The following is a 24,873-nucleotide window of genomic DNA, read 5'->3' as shown; positions in this document are numbered from 1 at the left end:
CACTTTTGTAGGTCTTGGTGTCTTTGTTTATAAATTAAGGCCAAGCATCCACCTTTGGTGGGTGATCACTGGATTGGACAGTCTTCCTTAGCATAGAACCAGCATTTAGCCACATCCACTCCTCCTTAAATAACATCATCATTGGAAGGCAATAGATGGTTTGACATATCATCTAGGCTCTAACATGGCATATTTGATTCACACAATAGCAGGATCTCCACCTACTATTTTCCTGAAAGTTCTATTTTTATTAATGCAACCAAAGATTGCAATAATTATTTTTGGAGAGCCATGCAACCACGGTGACTCAATCTTACACTCAGTTGAAACTAATAATAATAATCATTGTACTAGTAGAAGTCCTAGTAGTAGTAATAATAACTACCACTGATGAAGTACTGATAGTATACCAAGTACTATGTTAAGTGCCTTATATACATTAACAATTAAAACTACTAATAATAACAGATCCCACCTAGTAGCTCCTATATGAGACAACAGGCTGCATGCGGACAGACCTCATCTTGTTTAACTGAAAGAACTATGAAATAGGTCTTATTGCATCCTGTCGTAAAAATGAGAAAACTGAGGCTTTAGAAAGTTGGGCAACTTGTCAAAGATCTCCCAGCTAGCAAGAGACAGAGTCAAATTCTTCTTCATTCCGAAATCCTCACTACACCAAGGAACACAATTCTTACACATAACAGCCTCTGATCTCATTTTTTCACATTAGCTTTTGTCCAGTTAGGACTCCCAGCATTTAAAGGAACAGAAGTACTCCCTCTCTCTTTCTGTTATTGCAAAGGTAAATTCCTGAATTCAAATGCGTTTGCTTTAACTCTTCATGTACTCTTCCCACGGCATGGATTCATACTACTTTTCTAGTTCCAGCCTCCCCCACCAAAGTCAGAACTATCCGGCACGCTCCCCACGACCACCCTCCAGCATTGTGCACTTTAGATGATCAATAATAAGACAAATTTATTGTTGATGTCTTCATGTGAGCTAATGATAACATATGAGATGGACATGGGTTAAGTGTGGAATATTTCTTCCAAAACATACCATTTTGCTAACCATTCTGAACAAATGTAGGTTTTCATTTTGCCTCCCCAAATCAGATGTTTAGGATCATATGCTACTTTGAATCCCTGTTGCCAACCCTTCCTGCCCTAAGTACCGAGCAGCATCCTGTGGGACCTCTCTGTAGCTCAGTATCCTCTTGACCACTCCATACACTGTTAGCCTGACCCAGTTTTGTGAACAAAGGGCCCACTGGTGGTAATGGTATGGCCTGCAAATTAACTCCTGTGTGGTTTTAACTGCTTGTTATTTTGCTGTGGTGAAATGATAGAAGAATGTACTCTGAAGAATTAATCAGTTCTATCCACCATGAGTTCTCAACTGATAATCCCAGAATCTCTTCTCTACTCTTGAAATACTCTACCAATCTTTTCACTCTTAGAGAGTCAAGCAGAAATTTCCAACAATGGAGTTATGTTGCAGGAGAGTTAGGACTTCTAGAATCTTATAAATATGTATTAACTATTACTTTCTACTGTGCACATGGTCAGACACCCAAATAAACATTTTATATTTATAAAGGACCCTAATTAACTTCTTTTTAATAACAGAGGTAGTTAGTCTGTGGCAGGTTGGAGAATGGCTCATGTATCAAACTGTCTATGCCATATTGAGGAAAAGTCACTTTCTTTTTATGTAGTTGTTCTCATGCTTAATTTCAGAATTGCAGTCAATGGGAAACAACTCCACATAGGTTTATAGGAGAGGCATTAAAATTTAGTGTTAAGATTGTGAGCCTAAGTTTGGGTTTGCCTCTTGATAGTCTCTTGATTTTATTACTGCTCAACTTGTATGACTTTGGGCAACTATTTAATTGTCTGCAGCCTCAGTTTCCTCCACACTTGAAATAAGGCTGCCTTCTTCTGAGGATGGGCATGAAAGTCAGTGGAGAAAGCACAGAGTCTGGTAATGTTGTTTTCAAATGTTGAGAGATATGGTCTCCAGAAGTTCTCCCGGAAAGAGGCTGTGGGACAGAAGTAGGCATGGATCATCCTTAATTTACAGTTGAAACCTAGATGGTGACACCCAAATTCAAAGGGCTTGAAAGTGGTGGACACTTGATTCTCTTCTTAGAGGACCTGTGAAAAGGCCCAGCTGATGGGCTGGCAGGTGGCTTCCAAGAAGCTGTGCAAGCGAATTCTGAACTCGGCACCCCATTCCAACTACATAAGCATTGCCTATGCAGGAAGAGAGTAGAGTCAGAAGCACTGTCTTAGATCACCCTGGGGCTTCGGGGTTATTCTGAAAGCCCATTGAATACTCACGCTACTTTGGCAGGCATGTAAAGGAGCAGAGGGATGACGGGAGACTCCTCATTGCCATAGATAATGAATCCCATTTCATTCAGTCTCTGTCTGAAGTATCTTGTGTTTTTTGCAAGTTGCCGTACTCTCTGCAACCCTGAAAGGAGACAGACATGAAATACATCAATTCCCACCAGGAAGAGAGAAGCAAAGGTCAAACTGACTTAGCAAGTACCTATGTCTTTCTGCAGGCCTGCATCATTAGCTGGGAGGGGGTCAAAATAGGGTGGGGAAATACCTCTTGGTGAGCAGGTATGGGCACTGATGTCTGAGAGCTGTTCTGAGTCTGGAAGCCAGGATCCAGTGGGGTATGGTGCTGTTAGGTTCTGCTAGCAAGTAAGGGCAGGCTAGCCTATGGGGTGGGGTGGGCAGAGAGCGTGTCTAGTGAGAAGGAAGGAGACAAGCTATCATTTACTAGGTACCTGCTGTGTATGGATCTGTGATAGGTGCTTTATTTTATTTATTTGTCATTCTTTTAATTTTTATTTTTATTATTTTTAAAATTAACATATAATATGTTATTTGTTTCAGAGGTGTGTTAAGTACTTTAAAGACATTAACCCAGGGGAAGGGAATGTGACAAGGAGAGACACACACTCAGACACAGACACACAGACACAGACACAGACACAGACACACACCACACCTGTTGTTGGTAGAAGCTTTTCAGCCACACTGGGCTGGCCCTTTAAGTTGGTTCTCATCCAAGTCTCTAATCGAAGAGCACTTCACCTAACCTGAGCTTGAAGAGGAAACACATCCCTGGACAAAGATAGGGCCTGCTGAGACCAGAACTGTTTTGTGAGGCATTTGGTAGTGGTACAGTAATAGAGGGAAAGGAATTGAGTGAATGGAAGAAGGGGACCTCTGTTTTCCCCAAACTCGAAAAATGACAGCATGGGCTCCAAACAGAAGGTCAAAGAAGGTAACATGTGTCCCTTTCCAGGTTATTGTTGCTTCAGCTCAAAAGCTTACAAAAGCTTAGCCTCTGTCCTCCCTGTATGTCCTGGAGGTAGGTTACACATACGTGATGGCAAAGACAATTAAAGAGTGGAAAGAGTTCTGAAGACATCTGTCTACTCCATTACCATCTCCAGTGAAGCAAGTGAGCAAACCAGCCAAATCCAGAATGTGTGGATTTAACAGAATTGGATGTTTAAGTCCCCTAGAAATCAGTCCAACATTTGCATCTAATGCAAAGTGGCTGTTGAGCAGGAACAGCTGCTATAGCTGACTTCCATTATGATTGGTTGGGGTTTTATTCAAACTGATTAGTCTTTGCTTTACTGGTTTTTCAATATTCAGAACATCACTCCTGGGTGTCTGCAACTCTGCAGATGGAAAATGGTTAACATGTCAGTAAATATGTCAATCACAGTTCTCCAGTTCCTTCTTGGAGAAATGGCCTCAGATTGTGTCTTGACAGAGGGTTGAACAGTGGACATTTCCCGCTCAACATCCTTCCTCCAGGGGGCCATGATGTTCAGACAGAGTTGGGCATGACTTTCCTCTTTTCTACAAGGTTATCATATGACCAAGGCCTAGCCAATTGGAATAATACATCCCTGTAATTATTGGTTCAATAATGATGAACTATAATGTGGGCTTATCAGAGTCTTTCCGATCTGTTGAAGAAGTATATAAGTGAGGTGATCTGAAGCTACATGTTTGTCGTCATATGGAGGAAACCTGCTTGAGAATGATGTTAATGCAGAAAGCCAAGGTATAAGACAGTAAGAGTCCTGATGGCATCATTGTAACCTAAGGCCTAGCCATGCCTAAGTGAGACTGTTTTTTGGACTATCCCAGTATGTTTCTTTTTCTTAAGCTATTCTGAGTTGCATTATACAACCTATAACCAAATGTGTTCTGAGTAACACAGGTGGCCACTTTATTGAATGAGGTTACCTCTAAAGGACAATGCTAATATCAACCACAATAGTACTTGCAACTCACATAATATCACATAAAGCACTTGACAATAATTTATTTAGTCTTCGCAACAACTGTGTTGAACTAGATGCTATATTCTCATTTACACATGAAAAGAAGTCAAGTGACTCACCCAAGTTCACATAGTTGGTAGGTAGCAGAGTCTGAATTTGAATCCAGGTAATTGAGTTCTAGAATCTGTGCCATTTACCTCTACATTATGCCCAAGAGTAGCAATGGATGATGTCTATCCAGGTAATGGATGATAGCCAACTCTTTACTAGAGACTCAATAAAATGTATCTCTTCCAGCTGTTAGAATCATTGTTATACCAAGTTTTTCTAGTAGAGGCAGTTCAGATGTTAAGGACTGAGCAGTCTTTCAACAGCCTCATGTTGTAGAGAAAAGGAGTAGGACATCAAAGACTAGAGGCCTGCCCCAGGGGAAGACTAGCGAACTCCCTTCACTTTAGTTGGGGGGCCTGATGGGCTACTCCTGAAAAGCAAGGGTGAATCAGAAGTAGATAGGTCCCCAAAGGGCACATTCTTCATCCAATCATCTGACATTTTTCAGTAGGCTCTATCACTCCCAAAACACTTCAGCTCTTCCCTGAGAGTTTTGCTTACCAGACCCAAATCTACTTGACTTCTCTGGCATCTTAAATGTGTTAACAATATTTGCAAAAGAACAGAAATTTAGTTGAGGAGAACACCAACCAAGAAGGAGGGGTGTTGAATGATCCAGTTGCCTCTGCTTGTTTTCTGTTACTATACTTCACTTAAGCCCGGTTTTCAAGGAAGACTCCTCTCTGACTCTGCCAGCAGGTTATGATGGAGAAAGCATCTGGATTTCCCTTCAGGAAAGCTGATGTCTCAATTCTACCATGCTGGCCACAGCTAATGGATGCGCGACACTTTTGATTGAAGGCCAGTCTACTTGGGTGTTGGCCAGAGAGCCATGAATTGGTCTATCATGAAAACTTTACCAAATAGATAATAAATATGAATTAAACCAATAAGGTCCTCTTGCTGGTAGAGAAAGAATGTGAAAAATTTAGAGAAAACCAACAATTGGCATTAAGACCTGAAATGGAGAGACACAGAGAGAAAAGCTTATAATCAGAATCTATAAGACACAGGAAGCCGCTGGTCAGTGGCTGTGATGATAAATCATAAAAAAAAGAAGTGGGCAGTGCAAGGTTAGTCAGTAGCAACTGGAAGATAAACAGAAATAGGGAAGAGCATTTAGTCTAGTGGGCAGACAGATATGACATCTACAAATAGATGGAAAATTGCAACTCTAATGAGTGCTGTGAAGAATACTATATGACTAGAAGTCAGTACATGTTTAGTGAGTTGAGACTGAAAGGGTAGACAGATGTTAACAGGCAAAAAACCAGAGGGGAACATTTCAGGTATAGGAAACAGGAGCAGTGGTGTGTGGAAGAAAAGAGTGGTTGAAAACAAGGTAAGATGTGGTTAAATGCGGGGCAAGAAATAGGCTGGAATGATGGGTAGATTTTCTTAAAAAAAAAAAAAAAAGAGGACAGGGATAGAAGAATTCAACATTTTGTGGCTGGGAAGAGAAAGAACTTACAAGGGAGACAAACAGAGCAATTAGTGAGGAAGAAGACAAATCAGGAGATAAAATAGTGTTTACCGAGTTTATCAACATGGCAGTCATTGATAACCTTTATTTTGGGGTCCCTGGTTGGGACTTTGGTTTTCAAGAAACAGGTAGCTGCAAATATGGTTTAGTTTAATGCATATATGCTTTTATTTTCCCGCCCACCTCCTTCAAAAAGGGAAAGATAAGCCCTCAATCCCCAAATTCCAGATTTATATAAATGTTGCTGCATAGAAAAACCTCCTGGGGGCTTAAAAATGAATTGCTTTGTAACATGCCGAAGTGATCCTTGGAAACTTGTATATGTACAGAAAGCACCTCTTTGAAGGCCAGAACTAGAGACAAGGAGGAGAATATTTGTTTTTACTTAAAAAGAAAAAATTTCATCTATACCCCGAAATAAAGAAAATTTCATCTATACCCCGAAACTAGGCATTTAGGGGAGTATAAGGAGTAGGGGGAGATTGTGGAAGAAGAAGGAAAAGAAGAAGAGGGCTGGAGTAAGACTTGTTTTAAAGGTGATTCAAATGAAGTCACAGATCTACATCCCAGCCACCAAAATGTATTCCATATGTCCTGTCGCCTTGTACATTTAGTTCTTTTGTTGATCGTTAGCTGCACAATGAATAGATGACTTCATCAGGCTTGGTCTGATGATTCCTAAATGCTCCCCCTCAAAGACTAGAAGGATTTCCTGGCCCGGAACTGCATGAATGACTTAAATTGTTTTCCCAGTGGCATTATCTATGCGCTTGCCCATAATGACTCATCTATCATTGGGCTGCCCAGCTACTTAATTGGCCCCGTCTGTCCCCTTTGCCTTGATTAACCCAAGTAACTGGATCATCAGCTAATGCCATTACTTTACTGCTTGTAGATTCTTTGGAGAGTTGACCAAATAGATCAGAATATGGATCCCAAGGGTAGCTGACTCTAAAGAATTGCCCTGTCTTTTCTATCTTTGAATCATTTAGCCATTTAGCACAACATGGCTGACAAGCCATTATGATACACTTCGTGGTCACCATGTTTTCTTATATAGATCACTATTAACGCCTTTGAGGTCCTTTGCATCGGCCAAGATACAGCTCCTTTCAATTACTCTATTGCTCACTCTTTAAAATTGGAAACATTCTACTCCTGTAGGGCCTAGGGGAAGAGAGGAATTTATGCAAATAACATGCTACTCATCTAGACAGGATATGGGTGATTTTATTAATTGTGGTGTGCTTTGAGATCCTTGCTTGAAGAGTGCTTTGTAAGTGTAGGAGGAAATTTTTAGCACTTGTCTTTTTGCACAGGGATGGCCAAGTAAGGGTGGCATGGATACCAGGCATTGCTCAATTAGAGACTCTAATTCAACCCTTTCTGGTTCTTCTTTCACACATCATGTAAAAGACAGGGCGGTCTCTGTTCAGATAATTAAGTAAATGAGCTGATCCCTTATGTAGGGTTCCAGAGAGTTTATAGGACTGTTTATTTTGCTATATTGTGGGTTCTCTGTAAAAGGAAGAGTCTTTAGAGTTAAATGGACTAAAAAAACAAAACAAAACAAAACAAAAAAACACCGAACTCCCTCTGGACAATATATTGTTTGATACCTCAGGTTTACCTGTAAAATACAGATAAATAAGCTCAACGCCCGAAAGGTTGGTGGAAATAGAGGGGTTAATGCAGAAACATGCTTCATACTGTGCCTGGCACACAGTAGGTATTTGGAAGTCTAATTACCCTTTTTTCCATAGGGCAGTAGTTCCTAGCAACCTTAATAGCACCTCAGAATCATCTGGAGAGCCTGGCAAAGCCCCGGTCGCACTCCAGATCAACTGAATGAGTATTAAATCAATATAAATCAGGATGGGACAAGGCATGAATTTTGGTTTCCAGGAGGCATAGCCATGGAGACTCGGATGTCTCAGAAACGGCCTCCATTGCCAGTCGAAGCCCACAACCATGCCTGTTGGCAATAAGTGCCTGACTGTGTCCTGGCTGTGTCCTTGGTAGTGGAAAATAGAAGATAGGCATATGTCCTGGCCTCTTCTTTGGCACGATTACCTCCCAGCAGTTAACCAGTGCTTGGATGCGTGAAGAGTATGTTTTGTGGGGCTGACCTACTCCCCTGACAGCTATCTGCTCTGACTCGAGATCACCCCAACTATCAACACCCCCACCGCCCCCCTCTGCCATCCAGGAAGCTGGATAAAAATCCAGCTGACCTGTACGTTGCTGTTCTACCCATTCAGATTTCTAGCTCTGCCAACTTGAGAGATGGTCTAGGTTACCGGAGGCCACAAATACTTTAACCTTCTCTCCAATGCTGTTAAAACAAAAACAGCTGGGGCAGGGGAAGGAAAACAAATAAAACACAAAGCATCCCACTACAAAGCTTTGCAGTCCCCTAATAAAAACAATCGTCTGTGGCGTTTCCAAAAATATGCTTGGGAGAACTCAACCTCCAGAGGGCCAGAAGGCATTGCAGACAGTGGAGACTCCCGGAATGACCTGTCAAAAGCTGAAGAAGGAAAATTTGTTGTCTGCTAAACCGTCGGCATGCAAAAAAACAGAGAGGCATTTCCCTCTGAAGGACTAAGTGGGAGAGGCGGATTTCATGAGCTTGTGAGCCAACCCGGGTGCCGCTCTCTATTTTCTGCAGGTTTGCAAGCTCACTTGTTAATAGAGGAAACATGAATGTGCCCAGATGCCACAGAGGGACTAATTTTATTATTTTCCAGGCTTAAAAGTGCACATAAAGAAATACATGCCGCTATCTTTCCCTAAATTGTTTAGCACGCCGCCATGACAGTCGGAATTCAGACTGGACAACCTCGAAGAGGCTCTTAGGCAGCCTTGCTTGGAAAACGTTGTCTTTTTTTTTTTTTTTTTAGAGATGGGAAGAGCCTTCCCATAAAACATCTCTTAAAATTTAAGAAGTCGATCTTTCTAAAAAATCACATTGATATTAAAGAATACCTAAATGATTTAAGAATGCCTCATCTCCTTGCCTCTTGCCTCTTCTTTGTCCATTCACTCAAGGCTCCTCCCCCTGGCATGGCGGGGCATGGTCTCTGTGGTGAGATGGGGGGTGGGGAGTGGACAGGACGGACCTTGGAGTAAAGTGTCAGTGTGACAGCAGGAACCCAGCGGTCTGTTATTTTAAGCTCTGGAGCTCAGACAGGACATTTTGTTTGCAACACGCTTAGGAGCAAAGTGATCTCAGCTAAGATCAAGAAGCTACAGGGCAGGAAGAATCATAAGAATCACATTAGCAGTGACAAGCTTCCCAGTGGGATGGAGAAAACTGTTTGGAGTGGTTTGCTGAGAGGAACACACATTTTTATCAGGCACTGAAGCTCTCCCTTTTGATGTCTGGATTCCAAGGTTACAGCATGTTTTATAGTCACATACACATGTTCCTGGGACTCTTCAGGCCACTTAGTCACACCCCCGGGGAATGCACATAGGAGCAGGGAGGCCGGACATCCAGGGTGGACAGCTGTTTGCACCCTGCCTCCACCTCCCTACCCGTGACTCACACACACCATCAGGAGTTTCACCCACGAGAAGAGAATGGATAGGTCTTGCGTATCTATTATTATGCACCAGAAACCGTGTTTGGGGGCCCTCTTCACAGATACCGAAACTGAGGCTGGGAGATCATTAATGCGTTACCCAGCTGACCTGGAAACGGGCCGTACCTCCTGGGCTAATCAAAGTCTGCTCTTTGGAGAGAAGCTGGTAAACTTATTTCTGATGAGGTGTGAATTCCATGATTCATGGATTCACAAGTTTTGCAAACGAAAAGCACTCACTATGTTCAGGAGCCAGACCAGCTGGGAAGGTGAAGTAGAAGATGTGAACATTCTGAGACGGTTTGCAAGGAAATGTTTGCATGGAAGACAGGGCAGATAGCAGACAATATACAACTGAGCAGAAGAGACTTAAGAAAGGTGGAGACAGAGTTGGCAGGCTTTTCACACAGTAGGGCTTCCTGAATATTTACAGAACGAATGACAAGATTTAATGGTAATTTGCATTTCAACAGAGAGCAGTGTCTTCGCAAGTCACAAATTGTGGAAGTTTGCACATTTAATGGGGTAATTTGGAAGGCTAGGGGCCATCTGGGAACTTTGTAAATTAGTGATTCTTAAGCACAGGAACACACCAGAGTCTCTTGGGAATCTATCTTTTTCTAGAATACATACAAGAAAGTCCCCCTGTCCCCCACCCCCCACCCCCGGGATTCTGCTCCAGAAAGACTCCTGGGGTAACTGTGTCGCCTCCAGTTGAGAATCATTGCTTGAAGTCATGACTGCTATTGTGGGTGTTGATTCTACAAAGATATTAGGGCTGATCCCAACCGAAGACACCAGAAAGCAATTTCGTTTCGCAATATTTTGTACTCCATCTACAGATCTGTATGTAAGATTCCACCTGCCCTTCCCTTTTTCTTTTTTCTTATTTATTTATTTTTAAATTTTTTTTTATTTTTTAATTTTTTTTAAAGATTTTATTTATTAATTTGACAGAGAGAAATCACAAGTAGACAGAGAGGCAGCCAGAGAAAGAGAGAGAGAGCGAAGCAGGCTCCCTGCTGAGCAGAGAGCCCGATGCGGGACTCGATCCCAGGACCCTGAGATCATGACCTGAGCCGAAGGCAGCGGCTTAACCCACTGAGCCACCCAGGTGCCCCCCTTTTTCTTTTTTAAATGAAGATGAGCAAGTGACTCATCAACTCTGAGCCTTCATTTACTGATCTGTTAAATAGGGAGGATAGCAGTAACTGCCTCACCTACTGGAATGCACCATGGAAGAAATGCTTTGGAATTTTGGAGCAAAGAGCTAGAGGTGGTAAGTGAACATTGTGTGTATCTAAGTTTGGAGGTGGGGAGGCACCTGGAAATGGGTAACTCACTTGCCATAACATTTGCATCACAGTCATGAGAAAGATCAGTGGAGTCAGACCACAGAGAGTTCTGAAGGGCACCCCAGGATTTGGTAGGTTTTGGTGGGTAGTAGGGAGCCATGGCAGCATCATGAGCAAGACATGCCATGTTCTGAGGGGGTTTAGGAAGAGGAAGCACATGGTGTATAGCACATGGTTGACGATGAGGGAAAAAATGGAGTTGGCAAGACAAGTAGGAGGCCAGAGTGGCAGCAAACTCTGAAGCAGGTGAAGGGGTGCACGTCCTCAGCTTATTGGGATCTGTGGCAGGAAGGCAAAGGAGGCAGCAAAGGACAGGTCCTGGGCTAAGCGACTGGGTTCATGGGGTCCCCTGAAAGGTCTCTGTGAGCCCATGCAAGTCAACGTGGCCACCAGGAAGTCCCATCGAGGCAGCTGCCTACATGATTCCACCCTCTGGCTTTGAAAGTGTCCACTGGGAGTGCACGGGTGAAGCCGCAGAGAGGCGGCATGGGGGGACATTGAGGGAACCCTCAGCAGAAGGCTGATCAGACTGCCCTGCCCCCACTACAACAATAGCATCAAGGACAAGAACTCAAAAAGTATGAGCCCCGTTTCCTGGGTCCCATGTCAGCTTTACCGTCTGGGGCAAGGTACTTCATCTTTCTGTAACTCAGGCTCGTCACCTATAAAACGGGACTAATGACAATGTAATAATAATAATATCCATTCCATTCCATTCTGCACATTAAATGTTAAGCACTTGGAAGAGTGTCTGCACACAATAAGTCCCTATGAGTACTGTAAAATTTAAAAACTATTTATATCTGATAATATGGATGCTCATATACATTTCATTTGAAAAAAAATTCTGTAGTTCAAAAATATTGAAAACTATTCATTTGAACCAAAGACCAGACCGACTGACTTGGATTTGCCCTATAGGGCTGTGTCCCTGAGCTCAGTGGAGGTTAGGAGGTTATCTGTGGCACCTGCACCCAATCTGGCTGTTCCTGGTCCCTTCTCAGGTTTTTGTTTTTCTGTTTTTTTGTTTTTTCTTTTGTGGGATTTTTTTCAGTGTCTAGGACATGTCCTCCAATCGCTTCTTACCCACCAGAATCAAATGTTCACTGGGACAATTTTCAGTTTCAGTATTCAAGTTGAAGAATCAGACTATATACAGTCCTCCTATTTTAGAAGAGTAAAATAAATTTTAGGGACATTAACCTATACCTGAGGCCTGATCAGGTGAGCCCTTAGAAGGGACTGGGCTCTCCCTGAAGAAAGAGATTCAGGAAGAGAGGGGGGAGATTCCCAAAGATTCAAGAAGGAGATTCCCCATTGCTGGCTTTGAGGCAGAGGGAGGGGCTGGATGGTAAGAAGTTCCAGCAGTCTCTAGGAGCAGAGAGGGGCCAGCACGCAGCTGGCAAGGAAATGGGGACCTTACCCTTGCACCCCCAAAACTGGATTCTGCCACTAACACGTGAGCTTGGGAGAAGAGCCTGAGCTCCAGAAGAGAAGCCAGCCATAGATACCTTGATTTGGCCTTGAGCTCAGAACAGACTATGCCCAGACTCCCGACCCAAGGAGAGCATGAGATAATAAATGATGTTGTTTTAAGCTGCTTAATTTGTGGTAATTTGTTATGCAGAAATAGAAAACCAATACATTCGTTCTCTCTAGCCCAGAGCACACGCCGGGCTTCTCCAGGCACAAATCCACCTGCTTAATCCTCCCCAGCTGCGGCCTCGTGTAGCTGGTTTTCTCCACAACTTGTCCAGAAAAGAATGGGGCTGGGGCAAGGCACCCATGGCATTTGGGGTTTTTGCTGCTTAGCTGAACATGAACCAGTGATGGGAAAAACACAGGTCAGTATGAAACAGTGGCTTCCCTTCACCCTCTGTGACGCTACAGCTGGAACCGCGTTCTTTCCTTCTCTAGCTGTACTGAGCCAACATGAGTTCCACATGTGTTCCATTACGGACTCGCCCATCTCTGCGTCCCTCGACACAGAGGACAAAAGCCAAGAGGAAGCTTCTGGAGGGACTCATGGTGTAAAAGGATATCTTGTTTGCAGGGCGGTGGACGGAAGTGGCCACACTAACCTTTTGCCCCAGTGCCATCTAAAAGACAAACAGATCCTCTTTACCCTCCTGCTAAGGAAATTTTGTAAGGCCTTAAAGCAAGTGCAGAATTTACGGAGCTGCCCTAAACCTCCACCTTTGCCTAACCCTCACGGCGAAACAAATGAAGGGACGGAACATCTGGCGAGCCAGTTCTGCACAACCAGACCAGCTTCCCCTCCTCGCAGGGGTTCAGTTTGCCGGCTCCTTCTGTGTTTATGGGATAAACCCAAGCCATCCTATGTGCACAGAAATGGCAACAGGGCAGAGAAGCAATGTCTGTCACTCGGCTGGCTCAGCCCTGCCTGCGGTCCACACATACAAAAAAAGAGCCAGGTAGGACTTTCCACCCCCACCCCCCAGCATAGGTGATTAATCACTACGGAGGTAGTCCCTCAGTTGAAAGCCAGCGGAGCGTAGTGCCCGGCCATCTGTTTTGTATTAGCTGTTGCCGAAATGCCAGTGGCCTGAAACCTTTGGAAAGACCACAAAGCCCCGAGCGTCTTTCTCTGCCTCTGTCTGGTCCCCAGCGGGTAGCCAAGCACAGATCTTCAGGAAGAAGCAGCGAATGCCTCCCTCAACAGTGCCTGGGCCCTCACAGGGCCCGATTCAGGTGGGGTGCTCTGTGGACCCCGCTCGTACTCTCTAAGGTACTTCCAAGGGGCAGAACGGAACAGAAAAGAAACTGTAGGAAGCTGATCTTGGATCTGCTCTCTGCCGAGGTAGGTGCTAAGAAACATGAGAACTTTTAAAATCACATATCTATTATTGAGTTTCTTTGCCCCAACCAGGGTTTTTTGGGTGTTCACTGCTTTTTTCCTCCCTTTGCAGAGGACACAGAATTCCCCGGGGGAAGAGTAGATGATGAACAAGGACAGCTCTAGAAAAGCTCAGTGATGCGGATGGATTAAGGTATCTATAGCTCCCACAAGCACTGAAAAAAGGCAACAGCTTCTGAGGGAAGTTTGTGACTGTATCTCATGTCTAATACAAACAGTAAGAAAGTGAGAAAATTCGACTGGAGAGCAAATTGCTGTCACCCTGCGTATTCCTCCCTCATCCCCTCCCCCACCTCAGGCCCTAAATCTTCCCAGTTACTCACTGCTATTTTTAAACCTATCAAACTCAAGTGTAAAAATATGCGTGCCCTGTTCCAGGACCCAGAGCAAAGGTCCAAGGTCACAGCTGGAAGGCACTGGTGCCACTTTCTCCAAGTCCACGTCGGGTTAGAAGCGGGGTCAACACCTCACCTGCCAATCTCATGATAAAAGTTCACAAATGACTGGGATGAATGAAATAATCCATACAAAATGATTTAAAGATGAGGCATGCTTGTATTTTCCAGTTTGAATGAATTATATTTTAAGTCTCACTCTTTTTTTTTTCTTTTACCCTTAGATTTTCTCTCCCGAGGGTTAAAAAAAAAAAAGGAAAATGATGGAGATTCATAAGTTGATGGAAGTTCCTTGAAACACCTTGCCATTGTATTCCGCTCTTTCTCTTAATAACTGAATAAAAAAACAGATTAAGCCTTCAAAAAATCTGTTTGGCAAATCTCAAATACAGCAGGAACGATCTGGAGAGAGCTTGCCCATTTAGGCATAACGGAAACAAACAGTGCTTCTCAAAGTCGATGAAATGCTTCAAGCAATGTGGGGCAGGGTCATAGCTTCATGTGATCTTGATCTTGGCACAAACTCTCGTTTTAGTTCTCTCTCTGGTGCAGAGTGATGAGTCACCTTGACTAATCACCTGCTGGGTGCTGGTGTGATAAACGTCAGAGGTTCAATCCTTGTTCAAGTCTCTTAGCCTCCTTTAAGTCCACGGTCCCCAAAGAACCCAAGGGTGGCTGAATGTGAGGTTTGGGTTGATTCAAAACCAGCCCCTCCATTTCAGATAACTAGCCTAAATGTGCTTGTTTATAAATTGCACGTTTTAAATTGCAATGTTCTATGTTCTGTCCCATCATGTTCCCCCTTCCAGAAAAAAAGTCTGACTTGTCTGAGAGTACACTACTATTTCCAAAATATACGTGCTTCCCTGATCTGGCCTGACTTCTAGAGCTGTCCTAATTTCATGTCATTTTAATGTCTTCTGGAGAAGCATCATGCCCAGGGTCCATTTTTCTGCCTTCAAAGAGTGCACGGTGTTGGGGAATTTAGCAACAAAGCAATGATAATGATCTTAATACCTGCCGTGGCCTAGGACTAGGTTCTGTGCAAAAGAAGCAGAAATGGTTGTAGTAAAATCCAGAGTAGGACCCCCGAGAGTCCCTACAAAAGGAAGAGAGATTTATCTTCAGTCCTTTGGATTTTGTTTTTCGTTTTCTCTTAGCTACTTTTATTCTGTCTCAGGTCAAGAGATTTAATCAGTCAACAGGGCAAAATTGGGAAACTGTCTAAAATATACAGTGTCTTCCTACAGTATACATCCATCAAAAGTCTAGGAAAGAATGTCCCGGACTGAGGTTAAAGACTGTGGCAAAGCCTGGCTAGCTACTCACTGAACCCATTTCCTTCTAGGCAGACAGTTACTTCATTTCCCTGGCTCCTCTGTGGTCAGGTAAGGTCATGGGGCTGAGTTATGGTCAATAGAATGTGGGCAGAAATGAAATGTACCTTTCCAGTTCCAGCCCGTGAAAAGATTGCCTATTTCATCCCCTCTGTTCCTCCTTCCTTCAGTGGCAAGCTTGGAAGCTATATATTGAAGCTTGGAAGTTGAAGCTACAAGTTGGAAGGAGGTTGGATTCCTGGAAGAGAACTGCCTATGCAAAAAGAGCAACCATTCTGGACTTTGTATGACCAAAAAGTATTTTTTTTTATTATGTTAAGTCACTAATAATATATTGTCTGCTACAGCAACTTATAACCTTAACTAATACCAGCCTTATAAGACTGTGTATATCATGAAAACTTTCAAGGGTTTAAAACCCTAATGCCTTTCTATGTTTCATTGGCTAAATGGTATAAAGGGAAACTGTAATTTTTGTGTGAGAATTTTAGTTTCTCAACCTCTCATTACTAGTCACCAAGTAATGTCATGAAAACCTGAAGTTTCTTGATTGAAAAAGATCCTAAGTGCAAATCATCATTAAGATAGAGTAGGGGAGAGAAGAAGGCCCCCCCTCCAGTGTATTTAGTGGGAAATACCATTGTGGATGCCTCAGAATCAACCTATTCTCCTCTATTTTAGATACATACTTTGCCTCGGACAGAGGATTAGCTGGTGGCCAGTCCTTGCTGATTACTGTGTATAAAAAAGTCACATGCACTTTTGGGCTTTGGATGTCTCCATGGGAAACGTTAAGTAAGGGATTCAGCTAACTGCTTAGATAATTAAAGGAAAAACTCCATTTGTGTTCCTGCTATTTGGGTAGCATTGGCTTGAATTACCCAGCTTACTCACCTCTGTATTAGATGGTGTCTAGACAGAGCCTTAGTATATGTGATAATATAAAACCACTCATTTATCAAAAGAATAGGAAAGGGACCCTAGATTTTGGACTGTACAGGTATCAATCAAAGGAAGTGATTCTAACTCCAGTGTTTGAACCAAAATAATTCTCTAGGTAATTTCTAAAGAAACCATAATTGTTTATAGGTAGTGATTAGGTTCTAAGCCTTGTCCAGGAAATCTATTTGGCCCCAAATCTGGTCAGTGAGCATTCATTTACATAGTTGATGCTTAAGACACAATTAATTAACCAAACGCTATCTATTCGGAAGGCTGGGTTGGGGGCCTGTGGCTAACATAGGAGGGATAAATTGAAGGAGATGGAGGAGGGAGGCAGTATTTTCTGAATGCAGTCATTGAGATGGGGCTTCGAAGGCTAAATGGGGATTAGGAGATAGAGAATAGGTATAAATGCAGGGCACCTGGGTAGCTCAGTCAGTTAAAGCATCTGATTTCGGTTTAGGTTATGATCTCAGAGTCTTGGGACCAAGCCTCACATCGGGCTCCATGCTTAGCAGGGAGTCTGCTTGGCACTCTCTCCCTTTCTCCATCTTCCCCTCCTTCTGCCCCTCTCCCCACTCATGTTTGCTCTCTTTCTCCCTCAAATAAATAAATACAATCTTAAGAAAAATAGGTATAAATGGGTTGTGGGAAGAGATGAAGGCCTTCCAGATGGAGGAGATATCCTGAGCATCCATAAGGGAGGGACCAATGCCTGGTGAACAGTTGATGGGATATGGCCAAAGCTCCCGTTGAACGGGGTCATACATCCCATCAACATATATTGCTTGGGGTTGGGGACAGGGTCGTATCCTCACGGTATTTGTATTCTACTGAGGGAGACAGACAATAACCAAGGAAGCAAGTATATAATTCCAGGTGGTGGTGAGTACTGTGAAGAAAAATGGTGCGGAACAGGGGAGTAGAGAGAGTTACCCACAAAGAAATGGGTGATATTTTAGAAAGGGGGTTAGTGTTGGTGGCAGGAGTTAGAAGGGTCATTCCCGCATGAATTCCCATTCTAAGATGTTCTGAGTCCAAAGTTCATCTGGGCCCTGAGTTTGGTTCTGAACCAGTTCTGAGAGATGAGTGGGTGGCAGAAAGTAAAAGGGTATTTGTGTCTGTCTGGGGTCAGGAGCAAGGAAGGTCTTATGTGGGGGTCAAGGGATCAAAACAGGGAAAGGATGCAAGCTTCTGGGGAACCAGAGAAAGTTCTAATTGTTTTCTTTCAATTTGAAGATAGATTCTTTCCTTGTTGATGAGGCTAAGAAAAATTTTATCAGTGCCAATTTTTGAATTATCTGATGATTTTAAACTTGATCACATTTTAAAATTTTATCAGTGCCAATTTTTGAATTATCTGGTGATTTTAAACATGATCTTAACTTGTTCAATGAACAATACATGCCCCCTTCCATTAATTGTTCCGTTTTGCACAGAAACCAGTCATCTTCAGCCCCTCAGATATTCTCAGTGAATAGAATCAGGGATTTTCCAACGATGGGACAGAACACTCAGTTTTAATTTTAGGATAGGCGATGTTGCCGTGAAATAGTGACACCATAATATAAGCAAATTTTGATTTAAAAGAAATCACTTCCTCACTTCAGGGATGGAGAGCCTCTCAGAGGCATAGAGGAGAGGGATCCCATTCCCCGAGAGCCTTCATTCCCCAGCTCTGCCAAAGGCAGCACGGGATGTGTAAACAGAGTTCTGGGGCCCAGGTAAGGAAGGACGTCTTTCCAGATGGAATGTTTTGAGTATTTCCCAAGTCAAGCAGGAAATAAAATCTCAGAAAGATTTAGTGCGAGCAGGCCCTCTGTTGGGGAGTGTGTCTATTTAATACTTCCTCCTCAGATCCTGGCCCATCAGTTTTGATTTGCCAGCAGGCAAAGGAAGCCAGGCTGAGGAAGAATTCCTTGTACTGGCACAATGGCTGAGGGTACTTAGCTTCCATTTGCATACTCAGTTTCCCCATCCGCCCTAAGCTTTCGTGCTCAAGTTCACCAAAACCAAAGTTTCCAGGCTCTCTTAGGCTTGTTAAGCTTTTTCTTCATCTTGAAAGTGGAGAGTTGAGGCAATTATTTGGATAATATCTAAGTTTGATGGGTAATATCTAAAATGACTGAGGAAGGATCCTAGTAATACTGTGCTTATTTGTTTTGTCCTTTGGTAGCAATAATCTCTGCCCACAACCTTCAGAAAACATTAAATTAATAAGATAAAACACCCTATTGTTTCATCCTGTCAAATTGTCCAGCTTTGAGGACCCTTTGTAGTGAATTGCTTTATTTCCAGGAAAAACACAATTCATTATTTCATCTTATTTTTTTAAAAGACTTTTATTTATTTGTCAGAGAGAGAGAGAGAGAGCGCACAAGCAGGTACAGTGGTAGACAGAGGCAGAGAGAGAAGCAGGCACCCTGTTGAGGAAGAATCCCGATGCGGGACTCGATCCCAGGACCCTGGGATCATGACCTGAGCTGAAGGCAGCAGCTTAACCAACTGAGCCACCCAGGTGTCCCCATCATTTCATTTTAATTTTACCTTTAGTTTTTCCTCTATGGCCATAATATCCAGACACATCCCCCACTACTACTCATAAACTCCCTGTTAAAGGGTGAAGAGGGACAAATGTGACTTTGAATAAAAATAGAGGATTTCATTTTTCTTAACTTCATTGCATAAGACTGGGAGACTTTATTAGCAGTGATGAAGGTTTAGGATACTTAAATTGAGTATTATACATTAGGAATTGCAATTCTGTATACATCTTCTCTTGCAAGTACATTCTCACTACTGTTTTCATTTCTAGGGATACTTCTGGCCACTCAATTATAAACATCAAATATTTCCATGCATATGATAGCAAAAAAGAGGCTTTTTTTTTTTTTTAATTAAGAAAGTTGGTGATCATCCCACCAGCCTAGCATGGAAGTGACAAAAGGGAGAAGGATGGTTAAATCACAGATATGATGATTTTTTTAATAAAGCCATTTTGGTAAAATAAGAAATGAGTTAGCCAGTGGAGTCATTCAAATGTAAGTACTGACCTATTAATTATAGTCAGATTTTTTCCAAAGCTATTCCTGTCTCTGATAAAATTTCATTTCTAAAAAAACTGATGTTACACAAAAAAATTAAAAATATCATACGTCCAGGGTACCTGGGTGGCTCAGATGGTTAAACATCTGCCTTCAGCTCAGATCATTATCCCAGGGTCCTGGGATCAAGTCCCACATCGGGCTCCTTGCTTCTTGGGGAGCCTGCTTCTCCCTCTGTCTCTTTCTTTCTCCATCTCTTATGACTAAAGAAATAAAATCTTTAAAAAATTACATGTCCAGATTAAGCTTAGATATTCAAATAAAGGGGTCTGTAGATTGCATGTTGGCAAAGAGGTAAGTGTTTTTTTTTTCCCCCAAGATTTTTTATTTATTCATTTGACAGAGAGAGAGAGAAAGACAGGGAGAGAGGAAACACAAGTAGAGGGAGTGGGAGAGGGAGAAGGCGGCTCCCCACGGAGCAGGGAGCTCAATTCGGAGCTCAATCCCAGGACCCTGGTATCATGATCTGAGCCAAAGGTAGATGCTTAAAGACTGAGCCACCCAGGCGCCCAAGGAGGCAAGTGCTTGGTAAAGTGTATAGTTGCTGTTTCATCCTCATGGGAAATTGAAAGTATTATAAAATCTTAGCATCTGATATTCAAAAGGTGTATTGGATTGAGCAGACCATCTTTTCTAAGAAAAGTGCCAGTGTCATTTCTACACCATATCAACAAAATTGTAACAATCACAGCAGGAAAATGAGTAGCCAATAGGAGGCTGATAATTACAGTGCAAAGTCACGCAGACCCCACACAGTAAACGGAAAAGCCATTCTTCCCAAGTTATGGATATGAAAGACTTGGTTGTAGTTTATTTTAACTTACTCAACTTCCTTCTTCATAATTTAATTTAAACTTAGCAGTTGCCCATTGGGGATCTCCTTTCTCACTGAATGGAGTTCACCTATTACAGATGCTCTGAAAAACTGAAGTATTTATTATACCCTGTCCATCCCAAGAGACACAGGTTACTAGAGAAATGGCAGTCCCTGGGTATGATGTCTCCTTTCAAATCAAATAATATAATCAGTTCTGTGATAATGAACTCCTAATGACTCTCTGTACTTCAAAAAGGTTATATAGAAGGGCAGGTTGAAGGGAGAGGCTGTTGTGAACACAGGTACTTTGTGAGGGTATGGAACATTTGGCTATCAGGCACCTGTGGGCTGTGAATTTCTAATGAATATAGAGACCCATCATGTTCCCATCACCAGTGGTAAGCACAGTGTCTGACACCTAGTAGGTCTCTGATATACATTTTCCAAATTGAATTAAAAAGAAACATTCTAAGTCCCAATTATGCACTGAGTATAATACAGGTACTGATAACATATCTGTTCTGGGCCATCTTTTCCTCCAAAGGATGGAGCAGAACCTCTGAAAACTTAATACTGGCCATCTCAGCATTGAGCTTGGCCACAGTCAACCTCTTTCTTGGGATTCTTGCCCTATGTCTGTGTCTAGTTTTGCTCTTACATTTATATGCTAATTTTAGTGCCACCAATGTCTGAAAAAGTTGCTCACGTGTCCCCAGTCATCACTTCATGTCTCACGGAGTGATGGGAAAACCTGATGGGAGGGAGGAAACTGAAGTGACTACAGATCATCACACACCTGTGATTCTCAGTCTGGTCCCTGGGGCAGCAGCTTCAGCATCACCTGGGAGCTTATGAGATGTGCAACAAGCATTTCTTAGCCCAGAGCTGTCAGCAGCCTGTTTCACCATCCCCCCAGGTGATTCTGATACAGGCTCAAATCTGAGAATCATGTCTCTACATAAGGGAAAGGATAAGGGGTGTATATGTGTGTGTGTGTCGTCGGCGGGGGGCGGGGGGCGGTGTGCCTGTACAGAGGGAATTTGAAAAGGAACCGAAGATCGAATTTTGGTAAGTGCAGGCAGGCATGCAGACCTCACAGAAATGGGGAGTAAGAACAGACAGAAAAGAACCAGAAAAGAAGAGCATCTCCATAATTAAGAGAAGACTTCAAAGAGAGGAAGAGGTGGAGAGGTCAGTCAAATCTAGGACAAGAAGACAGGCAGCAAACGCCACCGTTTCAGGAAAATCTGCAGCCACGGAAGAGACGCAACTCGTTCGTTGGCTGGTTGAAGAGGATGAAGGGGTAAGGGAAAGCTAAAAAGGATGCAGGAAGAGAACAGTTCATCACTGAGAAAAGGGGCTGTGCCTGCAGCAGGTGGGAATGGAGAGAATCAAGCACAGGGCAGTGACGGACAAGGGTCATTTCTTTGTGGAGCAAAGAGGGAAAGAGAAGATTCTGTCTTTCCACAAGCATTTGCTGAGCACCTGTAACTGCCTGGCACTGTTCTCAGTGTAATGAATAAAACAAGACAAAGTGTTTGTTCACCTGGAGTTTACCGTTCTAAGGAAGGAAAACAAAAAGCAAGGCGATATCTACCGCATTTGTCAGGTGCCATGAAGACAAATGCCATGAAGACAAGAGCGAGGTAAGGAGAACGAGAGGGACAAGGAGGGAGCGTGGTTTAATATAGGGCCACTCCCCTAACAGGCTAATGTTAGGTAAAGACGCTAGGGACGCGCGGGAGGGGCCACACAGATACTGGTCAGCAATGCTGAGCTGGAGAGGCCGGCAAGGGCACAGTGCCTCTGCAGGCATCGTTCCCTGCATTCTAGGAAGAGCAAGGAAGCCAGCTTCTTGGAGTAGATGAAGCGAGGGAAAGATGGTGGGAAAACAGAAGACCTTATCATGAGAAGACCTGAAGGCCATGGTCTGGGCTTCACACTCAGCAGGATGGGAAGTGGTGAAACGTTCTGCGAGGGGGGTATTCCGAGTTACACTTTAAAAAAAAAAAAATTACTTTGGCTTCTGTATGGAAAACAAGTCCTATAAAAGAAAAGAGTGGAAGTGGAGAGGCTATCCCGGAGGCCACTCCGGTAACATGCGTGGAGCTGACCCAGGGAGAGCTGAGGCTCGCAAGAAGAGACCAGATTCTGGACCTAAAGCAAAGGACGTGTTGTGGGATTTGCTGGTGGAGCAGGTACAGGTCTGAGAGAAAGGCAGAGCTCTCCAGTGAGTAAAAACTTGACAATCTGGAGAAGGGCAGAAAGCAGATGATTTAAAATAATAGTAATAATGGGGGCACCTGGGTGGCTCAGTCCGTTAAGCGGTTGCCTTTGGCTCAGGTCATGATCCCAGAGTCCTGGGATTGAGCCCCGCATTGGCTTCCTGCTCAGTGGAGAGCCTGATTCGCCCTCTTCCTCTGCCTGCTGCTCTGCCTATTTGAACTCTCTCTGTCAACTAAATAAATAAAATTTTTTCATGGGGTGCCTGGGTGGCTCAGTGGGTTAAAGCCTCTGCCTTCGGATCAGGTCATGATCCCGGGGTCCTGGGATTGAGTCCCGCATCGGGCTCTCTGCTCAGCAGGGAGCCTGCTTCCCCCCCTCTCTCTGCCTGCCTCTCTGCCTACTTGTGATCTCTGTCTGTCAAATAAATAAATAAAATCTTTTTTAAAAATAATAATAATGGTAACTGTTAGGTTTATTGAGTATTTCCTATTTATCAAGTGTCGCACTAAGTCTGTTACCTGTATGATGTCATTTATTCCTACGGACAACCCCCATTAAAATTAAGAGATGGAGGCTAAGCAAGGGTAAGCAGTTTGCCCATCATGGAGCGAAGGCACTTAGGGACTGGGCCCCTTGCCACCTGGCTGCAGAGAACATACCCTTAATCCTCCCTGAGATACAAAAGGGAGAGTGGGGAAGGAAGGTCAAATTGGCATTTCAAAAAGAATATTGACGGATGCATTGAAAAACATGCATGCAAGATTTAAGTAAATAATAACAAGACACCTGTTGCTGGTGCTTTCCTTAGGAGGGTTGCTATGATTTGGGGCCCAGCCCTGTCTTCTGTTTGTGCCAAGTGGAGGCGAAGCAAATGACAGAGCTGCAGTCTTCCTGGACCTCTTCAAAAGTGATGTCAGTTACAGAAGGTCCCCAGTACTAAGTGATCCCTTCAGCTGCCTCATGGGTGTGGAACACACTTCTGGCCTTCACTCCTCTGAGATAAGCATTCCCTTGACCTGGTTTAGCAGAAACTCTGACCTGAAACGGAATAGGCCAGCAAGATGGAAGTTGAATCGTGATGTATTTATTAAGCCGAGCACTGGGTTTGACACTCAGGCACAACAGATTAATTCAAGAAGACACATTTCTTGCCCTTAAGGGGCTTACAGCCCCTTAAGATTTGGCTTAGGGACCATGAGGATGGAGAAACCAAATCTCCACTCTGGGCTCATTGCACTGCATGATGGGACAAGTTGATTAGAAGATTAGAAGGAGATTAGAAGGGCCCTGGTGCACGTGGAATGAATGCCTGCACGGCCCGCAGCTTCTCAGCCTGTGTGCCCGAGCTCCACAAGCAGCCCGGCTGCAGAGGGAAGGTGGCTGTTTGTGCATAAACGTTGTCATTTCACAGAGACTGCTATTTCATCTTTGAACCTTGGCTTCAAAGGAACCCTGACCTTATTCCTGTGGCTTGCCTTTCTTTGAAGCCTATGGCTTTGCATTGCAGATTAAAGTGAAGATATTCATCAAGGGACAGATCTGGCCAACTGCTCTCCAAACTCAACCCGAAACAAAGCCTTGAAAGGCTGCAATCACAGTTGCAGTGGAGTGGGCTAAACATGAAGGCTTGGAGCCGTGCTCTCTTTCTCAGATCCTGTAAGGCAGCTCCGGAATGACACAGTGTGCCCCTTTGAGCTCCAGACAACTTTACCCCGAGAATCCGTATATCTCGGCAGAGACGGGTGAGTTAATGCAATGTTCTCAACCTGTCCTATTCATTTTATTTAAAGCAGAAATTGTCGTCAATGAGACCAGCATGAACACTCATTGGTGCCTTTGAATTCTTCAAAAGATGTGTCAGAGAGAAGCATCTGAAACTTGGCAGATGATTCAGTCAATTTTCTCTTCTACTACTTTCTTTTGTTGGCCCCTTCAAAAAGAAATTGTCCTATCTTTCCCCCGGGTTCGCCCATCTTGACTCTAAGGCAACAGGCTTCATACATTGCCTTCTCTGTTCTTTCTTTCTCTCTTTTCCCTATTAAGATGGCAAGAGGAGGAAAGTGAGAAACTTTAAGTGGGAGGTAAACAAAAAATAATAAGCAAGTCATTCTTTAATTATTAGGTGAAAAGAGAGAACCAAAGGAGATATCGGCCACCTCAGAGGAAGAAAAATGGATGATAGATGACTATCAAAGAATAAATGATCATCTCTTCCAATGTCATTTTTCTGCAGATTTTTAGCTGCGATCAGATAAATGAAGTGAGTTCTGTCTGTGATGAAGTGGGAAACCAATCCAGAGGAGAG

The 24,873-nt window shown here is 43.4% G+C and overlaps 1 protein-coding gene across 1 annotated transcript in view; it reads right to left on the bottom strand.

The window, feature by feature from the left end:
- SPTLC3 (serine palmitoyltransferase long chain base subunit 3) overlaps positions 1–24,873 on the bottom strand; it is a 138,071-nt gene that overhangs the window by 9,809 nt on the left and 103,389 nt on the right. The window contains exon 10 of the mRNA XM_059134050.1: positions 2,349–2,484. Within this exon, the coding sequence (XP_058990033.1) occupies positions 2,349–2,484 (136 nt within the window). The remainder of the gene's footprint in view (positions 1–2,348; positions 2,485–24,873) is intronic.

The sequence above is a fragment of the Mustela lutreola genome, chromosome 9, assembly GCF_030435805.1.
Source record: "Mustela lutreola isolate mMusLut2 chromosome 9, mMusLut2.pri, whole genome shotgun sequence".
NCBI classification, from domain to species: Eukaryota; Metazoa; Chordata; class Mammalia; order Carnivora; family Mustelidae; genus Mustela; species Mustela lutreola.
The sequence above is the reverse complement of the archived record's forward strand: the minus strand, read 5'-3'. Positions and strand labels throughout refer to the sequence as shown.